At 41.7% G+C, this 22,924-nt stretch overlaps 1 protein-coding gene across 3 annotated transcripts in view; it reads left to right on the top strand.

The window, feature by feature from the left end:
• Window positions 1-22,924, top strand: part of KLHL32 (kelch like family member 32) — a 162,522-nt gene that overhangs the window by 136,514 nt on the left and 3,084 nt on the right. For all 3 annotated transcript variants that reach the window (XM_081140543.1, XM_081140545.1, XM_081140544.1), the window contains 3 exons: window positions 12,644-12,702; window positions 15,699-15,891; window positions 17,514-17,608. In XM_081140543.1, coding sequence (XP_080996669.1) covers window positions 12,644-12,702; window positions 15,699-15,891; window positions 17,514-17,608 — 347 coding nt within the window. The remainder of the gene's footprint in view (window positions 1-12,643; window positions 12,703-15,698; window positions 15,892-17,513; window positions 17,609-22,924) is intronic.

Below are 22,924 nucleotides of genomic sequence, written 5' to 3' on the forward strand. Positions count from 1 at the left end.
CATCTCTCCCTGGCAGACAGAAACCCTGCTGCTTTTCCAAGCCAGATGTTATGTGGGCACCTTTCTCAGTTCTGGTGCTCTGGGCTGGGGAACCCAGTTTGGGGTTTGGGCCCCAGAGTCCTCAGTGGGAACCCCCTCCCCCCCAGAGCTGAGGTATCCCTCTGGATCTTCAGCTGCTGCCTGTGGGAGCCAGCTAGCCCTCTCATATCTGCACTTCCTACCAGTCTCTATGGGGTCTCCACTTTAGGTCCTTAGTTATGAGGGTGCTTTCCAGCTAGTCTTCAGCTCGTTATTCAGGATGATTTTTCTCTATTTTAGTTGTAATTCCAGTTTTGGCCTGGGAGAGTGTCAGTGTAGCTTTCACTCAGTCCACTGACGTCTTGGATCTCAGTTTGGTTAATTGGAACTTGTTAAATTTCTATGTCAAGGACAAAGAGGAAAATCATATAAACACCATAAGTCTCGCTTTTCCTGGGTAGTGCCTCAGTTATTGGCTATTTATTGATTTTTGTTGAACAACCTGGCTCACGTCAGGGCTTACGTGCTTGGTAATTAATGGATGTAGCTCAGATTAGGACTAAAGAAGAGGATAGTGAGGTGGGACTAACAATTACTGGTCCTACATACCAAACAAACATTAAATCTAAGTGTATGTGTTAGTATATAGAGATATATTTAAATAAAAACCTCATCTGGTCATTTATTCCCTTCTCTTTAAGTCTATATTTCAGTAGTTAAGAAAATAACCACCAGTTCTATATCCCTTTAGTTTTCTGAAGAACTTTCAAACTTGGCTATAAATAAGTCTTTGCTAATAGAAGGAACAGATTTCTACCTGACTTGGATAACAGAACAATGATGGATTTATGAACTCATTGTCATTTATATTTTCTTCCAATTTACATTCTTTCCATGGACTTATTTAGTTTTCATATGTTGTTAATATACGGCCTTTCTACATTAACAGCATCTCCTGAATTTTGTATCAATTTATGACAAATATTTTTGTAAGTATTTCTTATGTCTTGGCTATAAAACTAGCTTTTTAAAAACTGCTGGAGTTTTCCTTACATAGTCTTAAGGATATGACTACTTAATACCTTCTTTAGTGAGGTCTTAAGCAAGCACAGAAGCTTACCTTAGACTGGCTAGAACTATCACCTGGTATCAAGCTGACTTCTCTTTCAATATGGGTACCTATATTCCCTTTTCCATTTTATTAAATGTATAGACTTGTTACAGATCTTATTGCTGTATCACTTTGTTTTCCCCCTACTGTGAAAGGAAATACATTTTCTTTGTTCTTTTTTTGCACTAATGTATGCCGCCTGTGTTAACCATACTTAATGAAAACAATCACAGTTTTCTCAGGCTTGTTTCTCCCTACTGTGTACTTGAGATGAAAAAGTCACTTCCCTGTGTACAGTACAGCATCTGTAATTGGAAAGGGGAGGAAATCACCGATGACATTTCTAATACCTTGAGCCCTCTGCCTCTTTCCTCATGCCCAGCTTATAGTAAATCAATTGTGAATCTAACCATGGGTAAGGAGGGGTGACTAGATTTGCTAATGGGCCCCTTAAAAAAAAACCACAGGTATATTTCACCCTGCCTATCACTGGTTTTGAAGTGTTACCCTGATTTATGGGAGCAGATGAAGCTATTTGAGGTTATCCCTTACCCTTTACCAAATAATCAATTATTCCCAGTTTAATTGATGGGGGATTGGGTCATTGGCATTCTTCTGGTATTTCACAAGCTTTACCTGAGGTGGAGGTAGTAAGGATCATAGAATGTGGATTTTAGGTCTTATTTTTGTGCCATAGAACATAAAATGAATGCTTCCTTAGAGACTCACAGTTTCCAGTGTGCCCCATCTCTCCTCAAACTCCCTTTCCGTCCTCTGTCCATTTTGGGGTCAGGACACCTTGAAAACCTTTCCATGGTTTTTAAAGTGAGACAAGCAGAGATGAATTCAGAAAATCAGGCTGTATGGATATGCCCGTTAGCATTTGATTTAGGATATTAGAGAGAGTCTTATTTTACAGGCTCCTGTAGTATTTGACATTGTGACCAGATTCACAAATGCTGCACATCATTTCTGCTCAAAATGCACAATACTGAAATAAAATGAGCATTAAATAGCTTCCCGTTGTGCTAATTTAAAAGGCCTGCTCTCCATTGTAAGGTGTTGTTTGTGAACTACTAAAAAGATCCTTTTTTGTGAGTGAAAGTTAATCCTGAGCTCCTCTTGCAGAACAACTTACCTTTTCATTTTTGTCAAAAATCAGCAGGATAATGAGAAGATAACGACAAAAGCAGTGCTTTAAAACTATAAAAATAAGCTTGGCCGGGAGTGGCTCTGTGGTTGAGCATCAACCTAGGATCCGGGAGATCGAGGTTCGATTCCTGGTCAGAGCTCATGCCCCAGTTGTGGGCTCGATCCCCAGTGGAGGGCGTGCAAGAGGCAGCCGATCAATGACGACTCTCTCATCATTGATGTTTCTCTCTCTCCCTGTCCCTTCCTCTCTCTGAAATCAGTAAAGATATATTTTTTTAAAACCCACAAAACTATAAAAATAAGACAAATGCTACTGCATTTCCCCAAAAGCAGTGCTTCGTGCTTTCTTGAGCCTTTGGTGAGTGCTGCATTCTTACGAAGTCTAGTGCTGGTTCGTAGGTAAATGAGATCAATTCAGCAAACACCCCTCCAGCCCTCTAGGATCTGACAGTCAAGGATTTTTGCAGATATTTCATTAATGAAAGAACAGTTGTTAAAGCTTCTTTAACTCCCTAGAAGGTATGTTTAGTTTTATTTTTATTAAATTTAGATGAAGCTACTAGCATTGCCCCATTTTAAATAACTTTAATTTATTCAAACCTACTAAAGGGATTTCACTTTTCTAGTATTCATTAAGATTAGAACAGTGTACATTTTCATTAACATTTTTTTAATGCCATCGCTTTAGCTTTACTCTATCTGTGCAAATGCTGTGCTTGCATCTAAAAAATTATATGCAAAATATTGGGAACTAACAGGGGGCACGGCAGAGGCCGGATGGTGGTGCACTGAGTTCACAGACTACGGTCACACTCACATAAAACTTGCTGCACTTACCAACCAGGAGATGCTGAGCAGGGTTCCTGAGCTCATTCAGTCTTATTCTGGGTTAGTGTTAGAGGGACAAAGTAGAGGAAGACAAAGGTCTCATGCTGGGGCTCTTGGTATAACAGAGGGAACAGACTTAAACAGATAATTATAGAATATCATGTGCTCTGTGTGATGATAGAAGTCGTTGGTAGGTACAGAAATAGTGCAAAACAGGGAGAAATAAGAGATTTTTTAAAAGTTTGCAGCCCCTTTAGCCTAACTTGGCTTCCTGTCCATTGGCTACTTCTTTCTTACCCATTAACCCTCCTGTCCTCATGCTTGGGCTTCATGGTCCAATCATTTCAATAATTCTCTTGCCCCCTGGCAAGCACACAGTGTTGGACAAACCCAGTGATCAACTCCGCCTGTGTCTGGGCTGGGCAGCTGCTCCCCGAGCCAGTGATCCACTCCGTCTGTGTCTGGGCCTGGGCAGCTACTCCCCGACCCAGTGATCCACTCCGCCTGTATCTGGGCCTGGGCAGCTGCTCCCCGACCCAGTGATCCACTCCGCCTGTGTCTGGGCTGGGCAGCTGCTCCCCGACCCAGTGATCCACTCCGCCTGTGTCTGGGCTGGGCAGCTGCTCCCTGACCCAGTGATCCACTCCGCCTGTGTCTGGGCTGGGCAGCTGCTCCCCGACCCAGTGATCCACTCCGCCTGTGTCTGGGCTGGGCAGCTGCTCCCCGACCCAGTGATCTACTCCGTCTGTATCTGGGCCTGGGCAGCTGCTCCCCGACCCAGTGATCCACTCCGTCTGTGTCTGGGCTGGGCAGCTGCTCCCCGACCCAGTGATCCACTCCGCCTGTGTCTGGGCTGGGCAGCTGCTCCCCGACCCAGTGATCCACTCCGCCTGTGTCTGGGCTGGGCAGCTGCTCCCCGACCCAGTGATCTACTCCGTCTGTATCTGGGCCTGGGCAGCTGCTCCCCGACCCAGTGATCCACTCCGTCTGTGTCTGGGCTGGGCAGCTGCTCCCCGACCCAGTGATCCACTCCGTCTGTGTCTGGGCTGGGCAGCTGCTCCCCGACCCAGTGATCCACTCCGCCTGTGTCTGGGCTGGGCAGCTGCTCCCCGACCCAGTGATCCACTCCGCCTGTGTCTGGGCTGGGCAGCTGCTCCCCGACCCAGTGATCTACTCCGTCTGTATCTGGGCCTGGGCAGCTGCTCCCCGACCCAGTGATCCACTCCATCTGTGTCTGGGCTGGGCAGCTGCTCCCCGACCCAGTGATCCACTCCGCCTGTGTCTGGGCTGGGCAGCTGCTCCCCGACCCAGTGATCCACTCCGCCTGTGTCTGGGCTGGGCAGCTGCTCCCCGACCCAGTGATCCACTCCGTCTGTGTCTGGGCTGGGCAGCTGCTCCCCGACCCAGTGATCCACTCCGCCTGTGTCTGGGCTGGGCAGCTGCTCCCCGACCCAGTGATCCACTCCGCCTGTGTCTGGGCTGGGCAGCTGCTCCCCGACCCAGTGATCTACTCCGTCTGTATCTGGGCCTGGGCAGCTGCTCCCCGACCCAGTGATCCACTCCATCTGTGTCTGGGCTGGGCAGCTGCTCCCCGACCCAGTGATCCACTCCGCCTGTGTCTGGGCTGGGCAGCTGCTCCCCGACCCAGTGATCCACTCCGTCTGTGTCTGGGCTGGGCAGCTGCTCCCCGACCCAGTGATCCACTCCGCCTGTGTCTGGGCTGGGCAGCTGCTCCCTGTGGGAGGAGGCCAGTGGACAGGAGGGCTGGGCTGGTACACACTCAGCTCCCCAAGACCTCTCTAACCCCCCACGAGTGGCCTCACTTCCCTCAACACTCCCTCCCCTCAGACTCAGGGAGAGGACCTTGCTCTGTTTCTCAGAGCAGATGTAAGCGAGGAGGTTGTCTCAGCAAAGCCAGGGAGATACAGTGAGGTGGCGGAGAGTGTGAGGGGACCGACGGGCAAGGGAGGGTCTGGAAAGGGACCAGGGCGGAAGGCGGGGAAACACGAGTGGAGAAGATGCAGAGGGGGAGCCAGGGAAGGTGGGGCCGGGGTGTGGGACGGGCCGGGTCCCAGGAGGAGTGCTGGAGAAGGCGGGCTGAGTGGGGTCCCACGCACAGGGACGCGCATTTCCTCCGCATTCTTCAATGAGGAACCACTTGGAGGTTCAGTGACAGCCATGTCGGGGTGGGGAAGGCGGCGGCTAGAATGCGGTGAGTGGCGGTGGCGGCGGAAAGTGGTAGCGAACCGCAGGTTAGGCTGCGTTTGCAAGAGGCCGGCCATCGGCTAAGCCTCTCCCGAGCCCGAGCTTACCGGGCGGCCTTCTGGCCCACGGGGAGAATGTGCTGGGTGTGGACAGTCCCACAGGTGAGGGGCAGGGTCCTGGGGACGTGCCTTCTCCACGGAGCCACGTGAGCGACAGGGCTGCCTGCCCGGGCTGTGCAGTGTCAGGACTGGGTAGAGCATCCGAAGTGGCCTTGGAAGAAGCCCCTGAGAGACAACAGAGGGAACCGACGTGTGAAAGAGAAGCGAAGGGTCAGAGCCCGTGCTACTGGTTGGGAACCACAAAAACGTGGGCTCAGTTTGCAAATATCGGTCCTATATTTTGGTCGTGCTCAGCAGAGAACTGGAGAAGGCAGGTCCTTGGCTTCAGTCACGATGGAAGGTTTCAGGCGGGCATGACCTCGAAGGATGCTCTCGGAAGGGGTTCAGCGTGCTGGGCTCCCACCGAGGGGCCTGCCGAGGGCGGAAGGTTTGGGGAGGCAGTGAGCGCAGAGGACAGGCTCTGTCTGCTGCCCTGGAGGCAGCTCCAGGAGGGGAAGCCTCCTGCTGGTGGAGGTTTGGAGCTTGAACACTTAGCACGTCCATTTAAAAGTTCCTAGCGAACTGGAATGGCCACTAAGGTTAAACTCTTCTTTGTTGCTTTATTGTAGCAACCAGCTGCCCTCGCAGTCAGTTTTTCTCCTGTTTTTTCACTTCTGCCCCAACCCTCACGACTCCCCATCTGAAAGAGATTAAAACAAAACCACCACCACAATATACAAATAATGTATCATAGAACTGTACGCTTGAAAGCAACATCATTTTATTAACCAATGTCACCCCAATACATTTAATTTAAAATAAATAAACAAACATTTAAAAAGTAAAACAAAACCACCACAGTATTGAATGATATGGAAGCCAGTCAGATCACCTACCTTCTCCAACATGATTAACGAAGCCTTCATCCTAACCAGCTTCCCTTTATGCTGGAGAAATAGCACTTTGTTTACCCTCAAATTGCTGCTCAGGGAATGAGGCTTAAAGAGGTTAAATGATTTCCCAGATCACACAGCTAGTATTTGACAAAGTCGGAATTTGATCTCTGTGTCTCTGGCTTCTGAGCACCATGCTTTTCCCGTGACACCACACAAACCAGCTGTTTATCACGACAACAGAGATCTCAAAAGACATGCCCACAGTGTAAGAACTTCCAAATACATAGGAGAATAGTTAAACCTGCAGATTTGTTTAGAATCAACAATCATTTCATTACCTTTTACTGTTTAACTGACTCTCTTTCTCAGGACACAGAGCTGAGCCACATAACGTCTTCCTTTTTGTGGTTCTGTAGTTCAGTTTCTAAAACCTAAATGGTAATATAAAGTTAAAAAGAAATTTAGTGATAATAAGGAGCTTCTCTAAAATGCGTTGGTTTGGATTAGGACATTGTTTTCTGCAAGGATTACATGTTATAAGGTAGAAAGTCCAGTGGCCTTTAAAATTGTTCGTTTATGTAGTTAATAAAGTAAGTCCACCCCGTTGACTCCAGGATTCTTCTCATGGAGAGAAAAGCCTTTGTTTAGATGATCCATTTGTGTCTGTCAGGGTGAACCTAGAAAAAGAAGGTAGGATAACGGGTGAGCTAAATCTCTACCTAAGAATGTAGGAAATGTGTCACTTTCTTCTTAAGAGGAGAGGAGGTTAAAACTACATCATGGAAACGGGGAATGGCCAAAGAATTCAGTTAAAGATCCAACAACAGCGTAGCCAAGCCAGGACAACAGAGACAAGCCGAGGTGACCTTGAGAGCTTAACCCTCCTAGGAACACGCAGAAATCTTTGGAGATGGGGTTTCAGCTTTCTACGGAATGAGAAATGGGAAAGGGAATTTTATTGAGATTTCGAAGGGCAGCTGACATCTGCATTGTGGTAGATTTTACCCTTGTTTATAATTTCACTTATTTAAAATAGCATATTGGACATACTTTACATACTTTGGGTCACAAGTTTACATCTGTTCACTGTAGGTGATGTAAAGACACTTTATGTTCAAGTGCATCAAGCCTGCCATTATAGATGTTTTGTAAATTTGATACTTTCTTTGCATATTTTGAGTATATTAATGAGCCATCCATTTGTGTGGTTTGCTCAAGTGTGACAGAAATAATATGGACACTAGTTTTAATTCAATGCATGGACTAAGTATACTTCTATTCAAGATGCTAATTCTTGAAGAGTGATTCAAGAGTGATTCTTGACTTTAATTGTTGATGTAGCATTATAAACACTCCAAAAATATGGACAGTCTAATGTGTAAAATAGATAACAAAAAAGCTTATTGTTGCATTTATTGCAAATATTCCCATGCTGTCCCTTTTATCAAGGACTAATAATGAGTTTGTATAAAAAAAAAATGACTGATATTAACTCACATCCAATGCCAGGTCATTCTTTTGGTAATTAGATTGTAAGTGTGAAGTTTTAGTCTTTTGAGAACTGGAGCAAGTTTACAGAGATGCTTAAACTCTTAAAGAAGGAAAAAGCCTTTGATATCCTTACAAGCCAATCAGTAATTCTGGTTATTAGAAGGAGTTATAAGAACTCTATTTCAGACTACAGAATTCCTTCATTATTAATTCAGTATTCCATACTTTGTTGTTTTTTCAATATCCCATACATACTCATTTGTGCCTTTTATGGAAATAGTAAGAAATTTGCATAAACAAACTAGTACAGTGTTGTAGTAAACTTCCCTTTGTGGATTGCCTCTATAGCATGCCTTATACTTCATCTAAAACCAATGAGAGAGATTCCATCATCTCCGTGTTGATCATAAGGAACCTAAGTTTGGCTGCGTTAAATGGTTCCCCCACAGATAGAGTCATAAAGGAGCTTATTGATGCCACAGCCCATCCAGAAACTCCCCCTCAACTAGCGTGAGCTGGGCACTGCAGGCCTCCAAGAGACTTGCAAAAATCTTGGGATGGTTTTCCACAATCCTGAACTGGCCAGAAGAATTCCAGCCTGGGGCATGTTCCCTAAGGACATGGGCACATTTGGTTCTTTGCACCTTGCTCGTCCTAGTAAGGGTACTAGTGCTGTACTAATGCAGGACTGTGTCAACAGAGGTATTTTCTGTCCTTGAAAAAAAATTAGCAGAGCTCCCAGACTTGACCTACCCTGATCAACATATACTGAAGGTTGCTTTTTCTAAACACACTATTTTATAGACACCATCAGCATTGACCAGTTGTTGCTCTTGAACAGAGTGAGTTTTTGGGAGTCTGAATTCTCAGTAGTGCAGACAAGGATTGCTTGTTTGGCAGTCACCTGTCATCCTCTCGCTGGTATGCATTCATCCATTTGTCACAACACTTTGTGGGGAGGTGAACAGGGAAGCTTAAGAAAAATGCTTTAGTCTTGTCTCAATGATAGAAAGCATTGCTCACTGCTGGTAGCATGGTGGTAACTTTTCATTCCTTCTGGCAGTTTTTAAAGACTTATTTGACTTTGGGGGAACCTGCCGTATATCTTTAAGTCACAGTGCAAGAGTATAAGACAGGGTTGTTCATTTTCAATTTTGGCTGAAAGTCTTAACTTTGACTGTGGCACTTCAAAGTTAGGGAAAACTTGGCTTTAAAAATGGATGCTGATACGAAATGGCATATTTAATGACAGATGTATCTATAGAAAGCTGTTAAGATGCAGATTATTCCCCCCTGGGGTGGGGGAGAGAGATCAAAACTGCCAATCTATAAAATATACTCGATGGCATGGAATCTATCTTTGCAAGGCTTTGATTGCAGGGGACAGTAGAGCAGCATGTGGCGTCGTAACCCAGAGCAGACAAATCAGCTTGATGACTTTCAAAGCCAGGAATACTGCTGCAGGCAAGGGTACTCCAGTCTGGGAGAAATTAAAACATATAGCGACTGTTATTAATTCCATATCTATTTTTGTATAGTCAAATCTGTATGCAAATCCTTAGCATCTCATTTCAGCAGATGAATCTCAAAGCGAGGAGTGTTATGTGAAGGGAATGTAATGACAGAGCTCTGCCAATGAGTAACACTTCCAGAGACATGTGGATGGAAAACTTGGATGCCTTTTTAAAAATTTATTTTTTTGTACTGAGAAGAAATTGTTTTTATTTATATGTTCATTTATAAATTATTTCAAAGGGGAAATGCAATAAAACCAATTTCTAAGGTTTTTCCCTTGCAATCCTGACTTGGCAAAGTTACAGCACTCATTTTTAGGCACCTCCTGTGGCTTAGCATTCTAGAAGTAATCAACCAAATAACTAACTAGGACTTCTGTTTTTACTCCCAACTTAGTAACCCAATATCCCCATTCTAAACATTGTCATGTGAGTGAAAATGTGTATGTGACGGTAAGGAATCTAATTACTGAGTGCAGATTCAGGAAAAAACCCACTGCATTTCAATGCAGCTGATGCAGCTGTGGGAGACAGTAAATAATAATTCTGAAGAGTGTAAAGATAAACTGTGTGCCCTGCTTGGGAGAGAGGGTGTAATAGCTACATTCTAATCCATTGGTGGTGCATTTAATCTATAATGGGCAGAGTCGGGTACATATAGTAGTGTAAATATTTTCAAATAGTGTCATAAACAGATAGTTTACTGCAGTCGATATTAATTCTGTCCCATATTTCTAAAACAAGTAGATAAACCATCAGAGTTTGGAAATAGTGGGTGGGAGCTTCACCTCTGTTCCCCCTCATTTGGAGAAATGATTATAGGTGAGCTGGACATTAATCTGGCGGTGATGGCCTGGATCAAAACTTGGCAATCATTTTAACACTGAAGACTTGTGAGATCTCCATAGGTTTGATTTTCTTGTGTAGAAAGAATTATTGGACATTCCATTTTTAATCAGGTAAGAAAAGGAAGGTTGGGAGGAAAAGGCAAACGTACCTCTGTATTTATTTTGAGATACATTTTGGCTCCGTGTAGGCATTTCAGCCTCAGCTTTCTCAGGTGTGTTTTCTTTTTCATTTTTAAAATGAGACATTCAGTGAGAAACACAGAGAAGATTTATTTTTGAGGGCAGGAAGCTCATTTCTTTCTGTTATTTGGATTTCCAACTTGGACAAATTTTTTGAGCTTAAAAAGTGGTTGCAAGCTTCAGAGAGAATTACAAAAATAAAAAGCCCCCCAGTTAATAATCACCAAGGTCAATTATAGGAAAGATATCTCTTTACTAGAGTTGAATGAGAGTGATGATTGCCATGGACAGGTTCTCTCTCCTCATGTATCCATTAGTATTGATTGGCGATTCTAGTTCAGTTGAGGATTATGCATGAATCCTGTAGATTCTGGTTGACTTGACTCCTGTCCATGGAGTTGATGGTGGCAACCTATTCAAAGTATCTGAACTGTCAAAGCAAAAATTACAGTGGACAAAGTAAAATAGACAAGGAAGCCTTCATTCAAGACTCTTGCACTGTTGGAGAGAGACCATAGTGCAGCCTGAAATCAACCCCTCTGAAAAACAAGAGAGGCAAGAGGGTTTTTAAGTACTGGGGTGAGCTAGTGGAAAAGTACTGAAGGACTTTTGGAGGGAGGTTGATCAGTGTGATGTGTTGAGCACATTCTTTGTCCCTGAGTTTGTAAATGTTTTTCCCTGTGATTAGGCCATGCGTGTTTGCTGAATGGCAGCCACCAAAGTTGGGCTCCTACTCTGCATACATGGGGCATTACCTTCCCTGATTATGACGTTTCAGTGGGATAGCTCCCAGAACTTTGAGGAAGATATTCCTAGTTCTAAAACTTGCAAGAAGCTTCTTAAATGATTCACATCTTAAAGAGGCAGGGAACGAATTTATAATTAGAAGTTTTCTAAGGTAAATGCTCTAAGAAAAGGGAAGCCAGGGGCCTAGCGGCAGGAGGAAGCCTGCCTAAGCTTAGTCAAGGTGAGAGGGATGTTAAGGCTGTCTTGGACAGTATTGTAACGGTACTAATTTTTTAAATTAAAAAATTTCAGTAGAAAACTTTTTAGTCTGGCTCAATTTTAGATATCTATGGCAAAAGTAGCTGCTGCTTTGTGATACTTATTAAAATAAGAATGTTATTCATTTTACACAAGTATCTAGTACTAGGTATGAGGCGATATTTCTAAAGATAGAATTTGAGGAGGGTCTTATGTTTCTGTTATTACCTAACATTTGATACCGTATTATTTTCTCTCTCTGCTGTTTTATGTATTGTTTTTTTTACTTTTTCCATTTAATGGTAAAAATTAAAGTAGAATACATTATTTCTGGGTTTTATAGGGCTCAGTGTATACCACAAACATGAAAAGTATGAGAAACTTAGCTAAATGTGTAATGATTTTTTAGTGGCTCTTGATTAAGCAGAAGGTCTCAAGTCTTTGGGATCTAAGTGGTTGTCAAGCGGGAGAGCTTCAAAGACGTTGAGGTCAGCAGCTCCTGGACTCTAGAACTATGCTGTCCAGTATGGTAGTCATTAGCTGCATGTAGCTCACTGACTGCTTGAAACATGGCTAACCTGGGCTGAGATACGCTGTGTCAGATACACACTGGATTTTGAAGACTTAGTATGAAAAAATATATATAAAATATCTCAATATTTTTTACATTAATTTCATATTGAAAAGATAATATTTTGGCTATTTTTGAGTGAAATGAAATTTATATTTGGTTTCATTTCACTGTTTGTTTTTACTTTTAATGTGACTACTAGAAAAATTAAAACTGCATATGTGACTCGCATTTGTGGTTCTTGTGTTCTATTGGATAGCACTGGCTCTAGATTTCTTTCAATAAGTAACATATTTTCTTAGATATGTTTTTTCGAAAGAGATCTCACACTGTGTTAGTATATGGAAAGTTAGAACTGTAAAATTGTTAATTTAGCGAAAGGCAAGAATTTTCCCTATAACCATGTTCCTGGCATAAATTGCAGAGGTCTGTCTGTGCTGAGTTCACTCCCACGCCCTCCCATCCATCTCCCCGCATTCTGGCCACGCAGAGCAGCCTTCCAGGATTGGGGGCCTCTTGCTGATCTCAGCATACTTGTTGCTTGCTCTCAACTGGATTGCTTCTGAAATGTTTCTTGAAAATGAAACTGCTTCAACAATAAGCTTCTTAATTATGTCATGGGTTCACCACAAGGGTATACAAACAGATACACAGCAGCAGCTAATTTTTCTTAAGTGTATCTCATTCTTAGGTTGGAATAGCCTGTTCTCACTCATGGAAGCTCTAACACATGTTAATCCATTACAGGTGGAGTAACTAACACGGCACAGTATCAGAACAGACTAATGGTATATGAACCTAACCAGGTAAGACTCCTATAAGAAGAGCTCATTACCTTAATTAAAATGAATTTCAGAAGATTTCCACAGTAATTAGTAGTTGCAATGCCAGGTCTATACGCACACACGTGCATCTTAAACCTGTACAGAAAAAAGGAAGCATCTGGATAAGCTGCATTTTGCTCGCTTTTTTTTCTCTCTCATAAAATTTCAGCTCTTTGAGTTTTATGCTATACAAAATGCTTAACTCTTTCAGAGTTTTGCACAATATAGAAAAAAAGAAGATATGCTGATAAGTTAAATACCTTCTACTTCCATCATATCAAGTAGCTGTTCATATTCAGAGGCATCCAAAGAAAGGATTTGAAGTGTCCTGTGGCTATGTCCTTTTAGAAGGCATGTCATTCGGGGGTGGGGCCATGCGTATGGTTTCATTATTCCAAAATAAAATAATAACTTTTATTTAACTCAGTATAGCCCAAATGTCCTAGAACAGTGTCTAGGACAAGTCCCAAGTAGAAGTATCTGAAGAGGTGGTTTCTCATCTAACAGCTGGGCCCTGAACTGGAAGCATTTCGATGGTGCCTGTCCCTCCCTCTGTCCACTTCTCATGCACACATAACGTCTTTTCTCCCCAAAAGAACTGTTTTTATTCTTTTTTCTTCTACCAAAATATCTGTGACTTTAGCAAATAGTTTGCTGAAATTTGCTATTTCTATGATTTAGGCAATGTAAGTGTTTTTCATGATTATGACAATATTCCAAATGATTTAATCTGGGGATTTAATGTCCATCAGCTGACGATAATGGAACATGAAACAACAGGTTGGCATTAGCTGTCTGGTTTGGGATTAGCCTTCGAATGCGTGTCCAAAGTGACCTCAGTCTATGTGGAATCTTTTTATTTTAACAATTACTTAATTCTGAATTTAATGAAGGGATTTCTGTCTCTGCAAGTGTGTTTCCTGATGTCATTAGAAGCTGTAGATTTCAGAGACCACATGTCCATGGGCCAGACGTCTCAGGAGGGATCATTAATTGCAGTGGCTTGAGTTCAGTGCACACATGGTTAAAGAGGAAGAAGGTGTTAACATTTCTCAAATGACTTCTGTTTCCTGTTTGTACACACATGCTCTTTTTAAAAATTCCGCTGGCATATTGTTTACGGTGGGTACTGGCAAACATCACATCTGCTTGCATCTTGCTCGGAATCTCAATAACTCTATCATTCAGCCCCGGTGCTTATTTCTCTTCTAGGCCTTTGTGGAGCGTCGATAATGCCTGCCATCTGCCACAGAGCACATTGCTACCTGCCAGCAGGCAGGCTGGGGTGACCTCTGCTTCCCCACCACTGATTAGTATTCACATGCTAGCTTATTAGGAATGACCCCACCAGGCCTCTCTGCTTCTTTGCCTTTGCTGCGGTTGTCGGCTCACCTGGCAGGCACGGCAGTGAAGGAAGCTGAGGCTATAATCAGGGGATGCAGGCAGGCTTTGCAAAGCAGATGGAGTCCATAGTCCTATGGCAGGGGAATGGGCTGCTCATGCAAACACTGATTCCTAATGCTGTCACGGGTTGCCTCAAAGGAGGCATCCTAAGGAAAGTATCATCAGAGTTTTGAGTTAAATCCACTCATGTGTAATGTATTAAAGATATTTCTTAGCGGAATACCTGAAAGAAAGGTTTGACTATTTTATTAAAGAAGACATTTAATTGGAAAGAGATTCTTATTATGACATGTTTAAAAAAGAGAAACAGATAAATGCAAGCCTTTTAAGTTGTACAAACCACTTTCTTTTTCTTTTTTTGCGTATCTTTAAAAGAGAAATTAGAAATGAGTTAATAGATATGCTTTCGTCAACGGATCAATATTTATACAAAACGTTTTTTCTTCTTCTTCCTTTACAGCTTTGTGAGCTGGTGAAATTCTATGTATTCAAAACATCGTATGATTTCTTTCTGGTCGAAATCCAAATTTTTCTTGGCAAAAAGGAATCTGGGTTGTTCCTGGATATTTTGTGTTTATTTAGAAAGAAAACTGTTAGGTTTACTTACCTGTTCCTTACTCAGTTGAGATTTAAAATTAACAACATATTTTATTTGTATCTAATTTTACATTAATTTTAAATAGGAGCCTTACTGTACGAGGGGCTGAGCATACCTTTCTCATTATTGAGAGTAACCCAGAACCAAATACTCCCTAAAGTTAGCATGTAAAACTTGGCCTCCTACCAAAGCAAATGTATGCCTCGAAAGAACTTTCCTCAGTTTGACAGAAAATGTGATTGTAAATATATTAAAGGAGGCTGATACAATGAAGGAGTTTGTTGCTGAACCTAATCTTAGCTCTTTCATTGATCTCAAGAGGCCAATCTTAGAAAGAACAGCCAGGCCATCCTCACCCCAGCTTATGTAGGGGCCTGGGGTAGCCAGTGATTATCACGATACTTTTTTAAAGTGTCTATTTATTGGACATTTATTATGTGTGAGACATTGTTCTAGATTATTTATGTGTATTAGCTCCTTTAACCTTCACAGCAGGCTTGTCAGGTGGGTATTATTATCCCCATTTTGCAGATGAGAAACAGGCACAGGGAGGTTACGTCGATTGCTCAAGGTTACACGCAGGTGAGAAACTCAGGCATTCTAGACCCAGAGCTGTTTCTCAGTCATCACACCACCGTCGACAGTATACCTCGCCCTGCACTTTTCAGGAATTTGCATGAGGAAGTTCTCTCAATTTCGATATTTTCATATGCTCCCCTTACAAATGCAAAATGCCGTATAAAATGTAACCCACACAGGAGGACATGCCTTATGTAAGTTGAAAAACAGAGTTGGAATATGTGGGTGATTCTGCCCTTGTTCTCAGGTAGGAAGCCCATACCTTTCAAAGTATATAAACAACGTTCAGACAGAAGGGGACGGACAAACATTAGGGTCCCCGCTGCGAACGAGGCACAGCTGCCTGCTGCCACGAAGGCCTCCTGTTGACAGACTTCACCTGGATTTCTTTCCCCAGAATAAGTGGATAAGCCGCAGCCCCATGCTGCAGAGGAGGGTCTACCACTCCATGGCTGCCGTCCGCAGGAAGCTCTACGTGCTGGGCGGCAACGACCTGGACTACAACAACGACCGCGTCCTGGTGCGGCACATAGACGCCTACAGCATGGACGCCGACCAGTGGACGCGCTGCAGCTTCACCCTGCTGACTGGCAAGTACCTTTCGTTAAGCAGATCGAAGCAGCAGAGATTCAGGCTGCCGCCTCTCTAAAGATAAGTGCACGGTGACAGAGCAACCGGTTTCTGTTAACTCGAAAGGTGCACATCATTTCTCATAAAACTTCGCTTGCTCGGGTGGCTGAGCACCTAGTGTCTCGGGGCCTGTCTGACCTTTGTGCGTGTCCTCGTGTGGCTGAGGCATGTCCAGTCCATCAGTCAGCGTGGGGGCTCTGATCCAAAGGGGGGGCCGGGTGCTGAAAGGGTTAATGACTCTTCGCAGAAGTGATTCCTTTTGTACTTCTCATTACTTTTAGTCATTTCTTGTGAACTCCGAATGGTCTTCGCTGTCATTGCTGCGTGTTGTTTCTGGCTGTTTTCTCCCAACAGTTCTGTGCCTAGGGGTTGGTGGCATTTCTGCCACAGGCACCCGTCCGGCCTTCCCCCAGGGCAGCACTGGGTATGGACCATCCTTAACCCAAAAGGAAGGAAAGGAAAGCAGTGGGCAGCTCACGCCTGTGTTTCTTGGTGGAGTTGGAAACGATTTCTCCCTTGTCAGCGTGCTAAGTTATTAATATCCACAGGTGACTAGGTCCCTTCCAGGCTGCTCGGCTAATAGGAAAATCACAGGCGCAAAATGGTGGGTGGGCTAGAGCCTGGCGACGGTTTAACGTCGAGGGGGCGCTCAGTCACCGCTGCAGCTGCTGGGAGGCGCCACCGAGGCCGTGACCAGTGGGGGAGGTTCAGGTGTTTTGTGTTGAGCTGTTTTTGCTGTTTTCTGCAAAAACGACTTTGGAGTCCTGCCTACACGTACTTAACTCTAAGTTGCTTTAGTGGTGCCTGAGCCCCTCGGTCCCTGGGTCTGTGCTTCTGTCTGCTCTAGGACCCAGCTTATTTATTACCCGAGTCAATCCTATGTCAGCCCATCAATAAAAAGAGACGATCTCACTCTTTGATGGCCTCCAGGGAAGAATATGTGGTAGTGAGTTATTCTGTCTTCTTTTTTAAATGGGGAAGGGACCTTTCATCATTTTGGCGTGTCAGTATCTAGGGACTTTCCAGGCTGGTCTCGGCTCAGGAACTTTAATATAGTCTTAAAACTGTTGTGTATGTAAAGAAAGGGAGGGTAGTAACTTTATCTTTTTTGTCATTTGTCTTCATTTGGGGCACGCTAGGGGCATGGCTCTGTTTTATTGGTTTCTTGGGGTTGCAGCTGTTACTTTATAAATGTAAGCACGTGCCTCAAAAGCATTTGTAGGACAAGAGGTGTTTTGCATTTCTAAAATATACCTTATTTCCACCGCTGTAAATTTATGGCATATAACAGTTATAAAACTTAGTTCTAAATGGCTTATTATTGTATTTCACGCTGTATTTACTAACTCCGTTAGCCAATAAGTGTTACGGCCTGGTTCTGATCCGACACAGATTCATTCTCTGAGAAGTGGTGCTTAATTCCTCCGGGTACTGGGAGGCGGAGATTAGTTGCTGCAGAAATCCTGTGGAGTATACAAGTCTGCCGCAGGGGAAACTGTATCCCTCAGTGGCAGAAGGGTTAATTAAAACATGCAAGGAAATGGATTTATCTTTTCTTTTCATTCAATTCTCTTTACTTTAGGCCAAAATGAATCTGGAGTTGCTGTCCATAATGACAGAATATATTTAGTCGGTGGATATTCGATTTGGACAAATGAGCCTCTGGCTTGTATCCAGGTGAGTGGTTGAAGCTCCCTTTGAAGTTTGCTCAAGCGGTTCAGTGAGGTTGCTTTTTGCAGGGCTGCTACTGAAGGAAGAGATATTTACACGTAGAAAGAGGCTGAGCTCCCGTTGTGCAGCTAGTTCAGCCACTAAACCTAATCCCGCATCCCAAAAATGATACTTAAGAAACAGCCCTATTAAAAATGGAGATAAACTTTGAAAATCTAGAAATCTTTAGAAATAGTACTGTAACACTACCCCCCCCAAACTTTACAAATTTCTTTCTATTCTATTTCCTTATTTTCTATATTGTAATTTGTTCATTTCTATAAATGTGACCTACAAAGGTTTGCTTCCTTCTTGGCAGAAGTGAGCAGTAGGGGTTATGACTGGCCTGATGGGGACAACCTCTGCCCCAAAGAATAGTGCTGACACATCAGCATGTGAGCAGCCCAGGCTGGGCAGGTTGCCAGCTGGGCCATTCTGAATAGCAATAGCTTTTGTTGATATACACATTCAAGGTATTATTATTATTTATTTTTTACAATTTGTATTATAATTGTTTTCCTATTTTACACAAGGCCCCATGAAGGACTTCACATGTTGGTTGTGATAAACCTTGGAAGATGGGCAGGGTACATAGATAGATTGTTTGGGGGTTTTGCAATTGAGTCGTAGGAATTCTTTATATGTTTTGGAAATTAACCCTTATCAGATATATGATTTGCAAATATTTTCTCCCATTTGGTAGGCTGCGTTTTCTTTTTTCTTTTTTTTGATGCTTTCCTTTGCTGTGCATAAGGTTTTTAGTTTGATAAACTAAACTAAGAAGTTTATTTCTGCTTTTGCTGTCTTTGCTTTTGGTGTCAGATGCAAAATAAATCACTGCCAAGACCAATGGCAAGGAGTTTACCTCTATGTTTTCTTCTGGTTTTATGGTTTCAGGTCATATGTTCAAGTCTTTAATCCATTTTGAGTTGATTGTTGTGTATGGTGTAAAATTGGGGTCCAGTTTTCCCAACACCGCTTATTGAAGAGACTAGCCTTTCCCCCTTTGTATGTTCTTGGCTCCTTTGTCAAAAATTGTTGACTATACGTGCAACGGTGTTTTTCTGGGCTCTCTATTCTGTTCCATTGATGTGTCTGTTTTAATGCCAAAACCATACTGCTTTGCTTATTATAGCTTTGTAATATAGTTTGAAATCAGAATGTGTCATGCCTCCAGCTGTTTTGCTTTCTCAAGATTGCTTTGGCTATTTGGGGGGGGGGGTGTTGTTCCAAATGAATTTTAGGATTTTTTTTCTGTGAAAAATGCCATTGGAATAGTTAGTGATTGCATTGCTTTTATTCCCCCCACCCCCACACCTTATGAAATTTCCAAAAGATTGTTCTTTTTTTTTCATTTTTATTGAATGTATTGGGGTGACACTGGTTAACAAAATTAACTAGGTTTCAGGTGCACAATTCTACAACACATCATCTGTTCACTGTTGTGTGTTCCCTACCCCAAGTCAAGTCTCCTTCCATCACCATTTATCTCCCCTATACCCTCCACCTCACCCTACCCACGCCCCCATCACAATGTTGTCCATGTCCATGATTTTTTTTTTCTCAGTCCCCTCACCACCCAGCCCCCCAACCCACCCCTGACAGCTGTCAGCCTGCTTTCTATTTATGAGTCTGTCTCTATTTTGCTTGTTCATTAGATTTCACTGCTTTTAGTAGCATTAATTCTTCTAATACATGAGCACAGAATATTCCATTTATTTGTAACTTTGTTTTCTTTCAATATCTTACAGTTTTCAGTATATAGTTCTTTCATTTCCTTGGTTAAATTCCTAGGTACATTATTGTTTTTAATGAACTTGTAAATGGGATTTTTCTCTTAATTTCTCTGATAGTTTGGTGTTAGTGTCCAGGAATGCAACAGATTTTTGTATATTGATTTTGTATCTTGCAGCTTTACTGAATTAACTCTAACAGTTTTTTGGTGGAGTCTTAGGATTTTCTATATATATTATGTCATCTGTAGATAGTTTTTACTTCTTTCTTTCTGATCTAATGCATTTTCTTTTTCTTGCCTAATTGCTCTGGCTATTTACAGTACTATCTTGAATTAAAGTGACAAGAGTGGTTATACTGGTCTTGTTCCTCATCTTAGAGGTATGATGTTAGCTGTGGACTTGTCACATATAGGTTTTATTATGTTGAGGTACGTACCCAGTTTGTTGAGAGTTTTTATCATGAATGGATGTTGAATTTGTCAAATACTTTTTCTGCATCAGTGATGATCATATGATTTTTAACCTTCATTTTGTTAATATGGTGTATCACATTGGTTGATTTACGTATGTTGAACCATCCCTTCATCCCTGGAATAAATCCCACTTGATCATGATGTATGATCTTTTAAATGTATTGTTGAATTTGGTATACTAATATTTTGTCAAATTTTTGCATCTATAGTCATCAGGGACATTGGTCTGTCACTTTCTTACTTTGTAGTGCCCTTGCCTGGTTTTGATATGAGTAATAGTGGCCTTGTAAAATGCATTTGGAAGTTTGTCCTACTCTTCAGTTCTTTGGAAGAGTTTGAGAAGGATTGGTATTAATTCTTTAAATATTTGATAGAATTCACCAGCACAGCCATCTGGTCCTGGACTCTTCTTTCTGGGAGAAGATTACTAATTCAGTCTCTTTACTAGTAATTTACTAGGTCTTTTCATATTTTCTGTTTCATAATGATTCAGTCTAGTTAGGTTGTATGTTTCTAGGAATTTATGGATTTCTTCTAGGTTCTCAAATTTGTTAGTGTGTAAATTGTAATGTCTCCTCTAATTTTTTTTTTAGTACTCTTGTCTTTTTCCTTGGTAAATCTAGTTACAGGTTTGTCTATTTGGTCTATCTTGTCAAAAAATCAGCCCTTAGTTTCATTAACATTTGCTATTATCTCTTTAGTCTCTAATTCATTTATTTCCACTCTGTTATTTTCTACCTTTCTCTAACTTTGATCTTAGTTTGTTCTTCTAGTTCCTTGAGTTGTAAAGATAGGACTTTGTTTTTGAGCTCTTTCTTTTTCTTTAGGCATTTATTACCATGATCTTCCCTCTGAGAATTTCTTTTGCTGCGTCCTGTAAGTTTTGATATGTTGTATTTCCATCTTCATTTGTCTCAAGATATTTTTTTATTTCTTCTTTGACCCGTTGGTTTTCTAAGTAGCATGTTGCTTGATCGCTACATATTTGTGAATTTTCCCATTTTCTTCTTGTAGCTGATTTTTAGCTTTATACCAATGTGGTTTGAAAAGATGCTTAATATGATTGCAACCTTCTAAAATTTAAGACTTATTTTGTGGCCTAACATATAATCTACCCTGGAGAAGTTCCAGGATATATTTTTCTTAAGCATACATGAAATATCCACAAAAACCTATCAAGGACTAGCATTAGGAAAACTTTAATATATTAATAAAAAGTATTATGTAAACTGTGATCTCTGTGGTACAGTGACATTAGAACTTAAAAAGTTAAATATACCCCTGTATATTTGGAAATAATAAAACACGGTGCTAAATAACTTATGGGTTAAAGAACTCATAGTGGAGGTTTAAAAAATACCACAAACTTAGTGATAATGGAAACAATACATAGCAAAGCTTGTGGGATAGCTTAAGTTAGAAAGTAAACCAAAAAATAAACTCAAAATAGGAGAGAGCGAATAAAAATAAGAAGCTAATAAACTATAAATCAGTAATAGAATAGAAAAAATCTCAAAGTCACAAGTTCTTTGAAAACATTAAAGTCTTTAGTTAGTTGAAGGCTGCTTTGTACCAGAGCTTGGTTATATAAAAACAAACAAGCAAACTGTTTTCCCATAGGGAGTACTTCTAGTCTCTCATCCAAACATCTATTTGTCAGTGTTCACTGTGTTTTGGATTTCTTCATTTTTACTTTTCAGAATATAAAACTCTGAACCAGAAACAGGTAGTGCTCTACAATGACTTTTGGCTGTTCCTAAACAAATCCTTTGTCCTCAGAAGATGGAGTACGTGTGTATACTTTAAACCACTAAGGATATTCTAGAGTAGCCTCAGAATTAAGCTGATTGTAAAAGAGGTGATTCACAAGTGTCTTAATATCTGTATTAATAGAATAAATTTCACCTCTTGTGATCAGATATTTGCTTTTATAAAAAGTCAGCGTTCTGACGAGATGTGTGTTCCATTAGCCATTTTGATATACAAAGTCATTCGTTTTACAAATGCAATGTTTATTCTCTTGGCTGGTACACCAGTCCTACAAAGCACAGGTAAATTTGATAATAGCTTTTGTGAGTCTTTACTGTTTATATATAATAAATGTTCATATAAGTATTCAGATTGTCACTTAGAGAGAGATGTTTGGAATGGAAGTCTTCATGGATAATAGACTCATCATATATCATTTTAGTCATTGACAACTGGTTACAGGGTATATAATCATTCATTCTGAACTATGGTTACACAATCTCAAATACTTATTCTATGGGTGACTATGGAACTGCTTATTTCTGTTCACTAACAGTAATGGATTGATGGTTGGAGAGACTAGCCACATGTTCAAAAGGAAGCCATTTCTTTACTACTTGCTGGAAGAATATCCAACAGAGAAGAAAGATAATGGAAAACTGGAATAGTGTTTCTGAGAAAATGGTGACTAGACATTAGAAATTCCTAGGTACAAGGTCAGCAGGTTGAAAAGTACAGGAAAGTGGTAGAGAAAATCTACATCTAAAAAACATCATCGTTCAAATTTTTCATAAATCACAAATCTACGTAACCCTTGGATTCTAAGAGCATGATGGCTAAGATTAATGAAGGTCACACTTAAATAGTTAGATCAGTCTGTAACATCTAGACCTGAAGTCGTGTGTGTGTGTTTTGCAATTGAAAATACCAGTCAATAAACTGTCTCATTAGATTGACCATTCTGTAATTAAAGCTTAAAATGTCATCTGTAGGATTCAGCCACACAGGGATGAAGCATGTCAGATGGTGAGAAAGCTACTATTTTATTTCCTTCTACTCCTTGACTTAGCATAGGGCAGCCCAAACAACAGAAAAGCTTGCTTTTAAATTAGTACTTTTTTCAAGATTGAGATTTGGACTTGTTAGTAATAAAGACTCATGGCAAATATTAAAAGGATTCCTGTGGGAAAGGAGGAGCCCTTGTGAATGCAGTGGGTGTGTGGGCAAACGCCTGGCACCCAGGTTGACTAACCTGGTGCGCCAGAGCTGAGCAGCACGCTGGGAGCAGCTGCCTGAGTGCACGCGTGATTAGTCTGTTTCCAGAT

The sequence above is a fragment of the Miniopterus schreibersii genome (genome assembly GCF_964146895.1).
Source record: "Miniopterus schreibersii genome assembly, chromosome: 6".
In the NCBI taxonomy this organism is placed as follows: Eukaryota; Metazoa; Chordata; class Mammalia; order Chiroptera; family Miniopteridae; genus Miniopterus; species Miniopterus schreibersii.